Source organism: Nematolebias whitei, chromosome 7 (assembly GCF_014905685.2).
Source record: "Nematolebias whitei isolate Nwh7 chromosome 7, NemWhi1, whole genome shotgun sequence".
Classification (NCBI taxonomy): domain Eukaryota; kingdom Metazoa; phylum Chordata; class Actinopteri; order Cyprinodontiformes; family Rivulidae; genus Nematolebias; species Nematolebias whitei.
Window position 1 is genome coordinate 21,750,423 of NC_056504.1, and position 7,259 is coordinate 21,757,681.

The window sequence follows — 7,259 nt, forward strand, 5'->3', positions numbered from 1 at the left end:
GTCCATTCAATGCACCCTTTCAGCGTCTCCGTAGGAACAGCTGTGAATCGTCCGAAGTAGTGACGGTATTCCGTTCGACACAAATTCACCTCAGCAAGTGGACTTCACATGAGTGGAGTCCGTCAGAGTTCCACCCAGATGTGGAAGAAAGTTATAATCCCATAAGACTCGAAGAGCTCTGTGGTCATGTCAGGACCTTCCTGTTTCCCAGCACGGGAGCTCGACCGCAACTTCGGCTCGACTCAACTGGAACTTCGACCCAACAGGAACCTCGACCCCACAGGAACTGGGAGACTCTGTGAGACTCCGTGAGACTCTGGTTTAAACTAGGAAGTACCGACATTTTAAAGAGCTCCATTTCCGGCTCATCTGGGAGTTTTCTTATTGGTCAATGTCGACCAGACAGGGGTGTGTTTTGTGACGTAAAAGGTTACTAGAAGTCAGAAAACAGCAAGAATGTTATGGAACAGATTGAAAATGTTTTTCAGACAGACGAGAGAAATGTTTGGGCGAGTTTGGGAAAACAGGTGCCAGCTTCTCTGTTTACGTCTGAGAGGATTTAAAAACAACACAGCTCGTTCCAACACTTGTCTGCTTAGACTCCGACCTTGGATCAAACTTACACTGCTCATTCAAAGACAGAAAATCAGAAAATGCATAATTACTCTGTAACAGACCTTAACATGAATTCTAACTTTGCATGAGAATTAAAAATAATCATTGTTACTGTTTTCACAGTTAATTAAAAATGATTAGTTCACTGTAACATCTAAAATGTTTGAACTAAAACACTTTGATTATCAAACATTTGTAAAACAGTAATGATAATAGAAAAGAGAGTGTTCTTTCACTTGAATTTTCAAGAAAGAAAGTCTCAGGATGGGTGAACCTGTATTTCTGGATTCAAATCAATGAAATGACAGTTTCTGTCCCACAAGGTTCTTAAGGTCAAGGGTTTTGACCTTAGGCTTAGTTCACTACACCTCTACTACATTCTTTGCCAACTCCTCCTTCAGGACCACCCCTACTCCATTTCTTTTTCTATCCACACCATGGTAAAACAATTTAAACCTTGCTCCAATGCTGCGAGCCTTGCTGCCCTTCCACTTGGTCTCTTGGACACATAAAACATCTACCTTCCTTCTCTGCATCATGCATGTCAGCCAACTCTCTAAATTTGCCTGTCATTGTCTACAGTTAGAGTTGCCACCCTCAGTCCTACATTCTTGACTTTCCTCTTCTCCCTCTGTATCCTGATACGCTTCCCTCCTTGTGGTTTTTGACTAACAGTAACACAATTTATGCAGGCACCCTGTTTGTCAACAGCACTGGTGTCGGTTGTTGTTAACCCGGGCCTCGACCAATCCAGTATAGTTTTGCTTTGATGAACTCACATTATAGTTTTGGCAAAAATGTTTTACGTTGGATGTTCTTCCTGACACAACCCTCACCATTTATCCGAGCTTGGGACCGGCACAAGAGATACACTTATATATATACAGTATACTACATTGCCAAAAGTATAGAGTTTTACCAAAATTTATCCAGTGATTCATGACATATTTTACTAACAGGTAGAAGTTCTTAACGTAATAGTTCATAAAAATTCAAACGCACCATGTTTTAGTTCAATACACTTGACTGAGTTATTGCCCCTGATATGTTTTCTAAAGTCAGTTGGCTGTGGCAGCCATTTTAAATTGGGCTGCTTAATCAGCTGCAGACGTGTTTTAATCCCGACAGTTATATTAACATTTGTCCACTTTTTCATGGGATATTTTGCTAACAGGCAAACAAACACACAGGCAATTATACAATCGCCTACCTTTCATAGCAGCAAGTGATAATATGACTTTTGAGTGTCAACAATAATAATAATAAAAAATAATAATCTATCTAAACATTTTGTAGTTAACCTTATTTGTGTTTTCTCAGTAATTTACTGTTCTCCGCTGAAAGGTATAAAACGTTGGTTACGTACTGTAACCCCAGATTCTATGAGTATAGGCACAGCCCTTTAAGGCTATCGCTAGTGGGTTTATCCCTTCGCGTGCAGTGCAGCACTGAAAACTTTAGTCCACGCCCACCTGCTGTGTGGGCCTCACCCCCAGTCAGTATAAATTATTGTGAGACCGGGTAATCGGCTCCCAAATAGCTATTTTCTTCAGCCATTTAGGAACCAGTGAGGTCCAGATCTTAAAGGGCTGTGCCTATACTCATAGAATCTGGGGTCATAGTACGTAACCAACGTTCTATTTTGTATAGGCTTCGCCCTTTAAGGCTATCGTTAGTGGGTTAAAGGTGAAGTACAAAGTAGTCTATGCCTCACTGGGTCCATTCAGACACAATATCAAGCGCCCGCTTGCACCAAAAAACATTTCATCACTCAAGCCTTCTATGTGCGTAATTACGCGTACAATGCACAGGAGCGCGCTGCGTAATTACGCGTTCCATGCATAGGAGCGCCCCGGAGAGAAAAGGTTTCCGACGGGAAAAAAGGGAAGGCTGAAAGCAGTCCTGCTGCTGAGAATGGAAAAGAACAGAGGTTACAAATTGTAACCGTGTAACAGTAAGCAGAGCAAGTCAACAACTCTTCAATATGAACTGATTAATAACAAATGAACTGATTAGTAATCAAATGCACTGATTGGTAATAGTAGTCATGAACTGATTAGTAACAATAAAAGCAGCAGTCATGAACTTGTGACTGATAATAAATATCTCACACTGTAGTTGCATGCAGGCAGATGTGAGTTTAAACCGAAATTCCATGAAACAAGTAAGATTCATTCTGTTAGAACACTAAGAACAGAATGTGTCATGGAGAAAACAGAAACATCACGCAGATAGAAGCAAATAAATGAACAAGGTGATGTCCAAGCAGCCGCCATACAAATGTCCTCTACTGTCATTCCTCCATCCAAAGCTGTAGAAGATGCAATTCCTCTGGTGGAATGAGCTCTGAGATTCTCTAGAGGCTTCAATCCTGATGCCCTGGAAGCTTCAGAAATGGTCTCACACAGCCAGTGTGAAAGGCGCTGAGTGGATAACGGGCGACCTGCAGAGACGTCCCTATAATGCACAAACAGAAGCTGAGTCTGCCGCAGAGGAGCCGTGCTATGTAACATGCCAGTGCGCACACAGGACAGAGGAGATGAAATTATGCTTCCTCCTCTGATTTGTGAGGGGGGGATAAAACCCCTCCAATGTTATCATTCTCGATTTAAATGAACTTGTGATGTTTTTTGGTATGAAAGCTGGGTTAGGTCTCAGCGCAGCTGAGCTGCCATCAGCTTGAATCCTGAGGCATGATGGGGCAGCAGAGAGCACAGATGAATAGCTCACTCTTTTTGCTGATGTCAAAGCCAACAGCAGGGCTGTTTTAAGTGACAGGAATTTAAGTGACACCTGATCTAAAGGCTTGAAAAGAGCTTTGATCAGAGCTCGCAGAACCATTGTTAGGTCCCACTGTGGAGCTAGTGGGTGTGACACCGGTCTGTGTCTCTGTACACCTTTAAGGAAATGCTTCATCAGCGGGTGATTAAAAACTGTTCTGTCACCGAAGCCTTCGTGACAGGAAGAAATAGCTGCAGCATAAGTTTTAATTGTGCCAAAAGCTAAATTTCTGTCCATAAGCTGCTACAGAAAGAACAGCACGCCACCTAGTGGATATGAGATGGCCTCTACACCTTTCTCCGTGCACCAGCACTGAAAAGCTGTCCACTTTGATGTGTACAGAGCAGTGGTGGAAGCAGCTCGTGAGTCTTGGATTGTGCGCAACACTTCCTGAGAGAGACCAATTTTCTCTAAGCGTATCTGCTCAGTGGCCAGACCTAAAGGTGCTGGCCTATTTCTGGGTGACTCCCGATCACTCTCCCCACCTGGAGGAGAGCATTGTCCCTCCACGACAGTTTCCACAGTCAGCCCGATAACAGACGTTACAGGTTTGGGAACCACAGAGTGCTCACGCGCTCGGGAGCTACAAGGATTGTTGACAGTTCTTCCTCCCAGACTCGGTTCAGAAACCGTGATAAAGAAAGACTGGAAGAAACGCGTAAAGGAGCATTTTTGGCCACGGGCTGTGGGCAAAAGCATCCACTCCTAACAGTGGGTCATCCCGTGGGCTCAGTGAGAACCATAATTGACAATGGGCATTCTCCCGTGTGGCGAACTGATCTACTGCTGCTCGGCCGAACCTGCTCCAAATCCGAGAAATCAGCTCGGGATGGAGACTCCAGTCTCCGTGGCGAGGACCGCCCCTGGACATTATGTCCGCTCCTCTGTTCAGGATGCCGGGGATGTACACTGCTCTGATGGAGAGCAGGTTTTTGTGTGCCCAACACAGCAGCTGTTTCGCAATGCATAACAGTTGGGCTGAGCACACGCCTCCCTGCCGGTTTATGTAAGCTGCAGTCACATTGTTGTCTGTGTGTCTCCCCGCAACAGGGGAGCAAAATGCTGAATCACATTCCAAACTGTGAGACATTCCAAAATGTTTATATGAGCTGATGTGTGAGGTGACACAGCACCCCCACCGCCTAAGACAGGTACGTCCTCCCCAGCCTGACAGGAACGCGTCTGTGAAAACCGAGACGTGTGACGTAGGCCTGCTGATAGGAACTCCCTCTGACAGAGTGAGAGGATTTCCCCAGTGATTCAGGTTGGTTCCCATGGAGGGGGGCACAGAGATCATCTGCCTCTTCTGACGCACCGGTTCTATGCGCAGGTGGGCGAACCATCTTTGAAGGTGTCTCATGTGTATTAAGCCCAGCGGAACCACAGCGTGGGCTGAAGACATCATACCCAAAAGTTTCATGATCGAGACAGCCGTTATTACTCTGCTGGGTTTCACGTGACGGAGCTGAGCTTTTAGAACTTTGTCTCCTGGCTGTGATAAGCGGGCTCTCATAGTGACTGTGTTTAGATAAACTCCCAGATAAACGATCAGCTGGGCCGGGAAAACCGAACTCTTCTTCCAGTTTATGGCGAAACCCAGGTTTATCAAGTGTGATGTCAGTGCTTTGGTTTGTGCAGCAGCTTCCTGCCTGGATCGAGTTAGCAGCAGCAGATCAGCAGACGGCTCTGCAGCTGTTACACAGCTGTTACACAGCTGCAGAGCCGTCTCCACGCATTATGAAAATGTGCGTGAGGCGAGGGAATAGCCGAATGGGAGCCTGTTGTACTGGTACTGGGTCCCTTGGAAGGAAAAGTGCAGGAACTTTCTGTGCTTTGGAATGGTTGGTATGTGAAAATAAGCGTCTTTTAGATCTATGGAGGTAAACCAATCATTCTGGTGAATGTTGTCCAACAGCTGTTTGGTTGTCAGCATGTGGAATTGTCTCTTCATGATCGAATTGTTGAACATGGACAGGTCGAGGATGGGTCTCATTCCTCTGGTCTTTTTCGGGACCAGGAAGTACCGTGAGTAAAACCCTGTGTTTTCCTCTTCGCTAGGAACCCTGGAAATTACATTTTTTATCAGTAATTCCTGAACTTCTGAGTGGAGAGACGAGATATGTCCTGGAGATGACAGAACTGTCTCTATAATCCCTCTGAACGGTGGGGGTTGAGCTGCGAATTGTAGCATGTAAACTCTGCTGATAAGACGGGGGTGGGGTGTGTGTGTGTGGGGGTGGGGGGGAGCATCCGCTCTGCACTACGCTCTCCAGAAGGGAATGAGCAGCGGGGCTGCTGCTGCTGACGTCGCCTTTTCTGGAGGAATTATCCGATTTGCTCCGTGACTCAGCGTCAAAAAAGGCAAAGGCGTCGTCCAGCGAACAGTCCCCCGTCACGGAGAGGCACTCCTCGATGTTAGCCTTGAACTTGGCTGCTCGTCTCTGCTTCTCCTCAGGAGGGAGGAGGTCACAGAGACGGCAGGAGGAGGCGAGGTCGGCGTGGCGGGGACCCAGGCATCCTTCACAGATTTCGTGCTGGTTGAAACTCAAAATGTAGCCGGTCTTGCAGGACGGGCACAGGCGGATGGTGCTGGTGCTGGACATCGTGTTCTTGTAAAGCAGTGCTAGTTGCTTGCTCAAGAAAAAATGGGAGCCGATTACCCGGTCTCACCATCATTTATACGGACCGGGGGTGAGGCCCACACAGCAGGTGGGCGTGGATTAAAGTTTTCAGTGCTGCGCTGCGTGCGAAGGGATAAACCCACTAGCAATAGCCTTAAAGGATGAAGCCTGTACGAAATAGAACTCTTTCGTTCAGTAACGTCACCGGTGTGTTCTGACTTCAGCTCTGAGCGCCATGCCGACGCCATCTTTACGAACAGCTACAGGAAGGTTCTGGGTCAGATATCTGCCAGGAAGTTCCTTCAGACCATCATGGGCAAACGGCTGGGGTAGGTCCTCCAGCAGACGGGACGCCGGCTGCTGCAAAAATCCACAATAAAATGAGTTTCTTGTCTTTTTCTCCTCGCAGAGACGAAAGTGAGAGTTACATGAAGCGTAAGTCAGATATATACGAGGGAACGTTTAAAGAAGATATTACATCTATCCAGAGCGACCAGAGGTACAGAAGTGTGCAGGGCAGCGTCGTGAGGCCGAGGTAGAGCTCTCTACATGAAACCAAATCTCCATCAATACTTTAATAACTAACCTGAGTTCTTTTCACTGCAGACTGCTGCTGAGGACCAGCTGAAGACTGGCGGATTATTGTTTCTGTTTTCTTTGCTTCAGCGACTAAAAGTGATTATCTTGTCATTTATTTGCAATTAATATATTATTATTATTATTATTCATTATTAAAATTGTGGAACAGCTACATGTGGTTCATTTTTGGGGTAAGGGAAATAAAACTCTGGGCTATCTGCTGTTGAAGCAGCAGGTCTTCACAAACTGAATATCTTAGTGTCAAAATGAACTGTTCAGTGACACACGATGACTGCAGTGTCTGTTGTGCAGAACTCTCAGCTACCACCACACTGAGTTGAAGCAGATGAGTTAAGTTAAACGTGAATCCATGTTTGGACTTTCTAGGGTCAGGTGGTTGTGGCAGCCATCTTGAAATGGATTGGCTCCAAAATGCATTAGTTTCTAAATAAATCTATTATTTTCTGCAAGTGTTGTTAAAAAACTTTCTGTGGTTCATGAAATATTTTGTTAACAGACCCCACATAAGAATAGAGTTGTAGAGTTGAGATGATCTAATGAAAAACGACTTCATCATCAGTACTCATCCATGACCAAACATTCAGGATGAAGATGTTTACTTACAACAGAACAAGATGTCCTCAGTCAAAACTCTTTCATGGA

The 7,259-nt window shown here is 45.6% G+C and overlaps 1 protein-coding gene across 1 annotated transcript in view; it reads left to right on the forward strand.

Annotated features, from left to right (window-relative positions):
* The window catches only part of ghrh (growth hormone releasing hormone), a 21,107-nt gene extending 14,551 nt beyond the window's left edge, over positions 1–6,556 (forward strand). Inside the window, exons 3-4 of the mRNA XM_037679311.1 lie at positions 6,242–6,346; positions 6,427–6,556. Of these exons, the coding sequence (XP_037535239.1) occupies positions 6,242–6,346; positions 6,427–6,556 (235 nt within the window). The remainder of the gene's footprint in view (positions 1–6,241; positions 6,347–6,426) is intronic.
* The last annotated feature ends 703 nt before the right edge of the window (positions 6,557–7,259 follow it).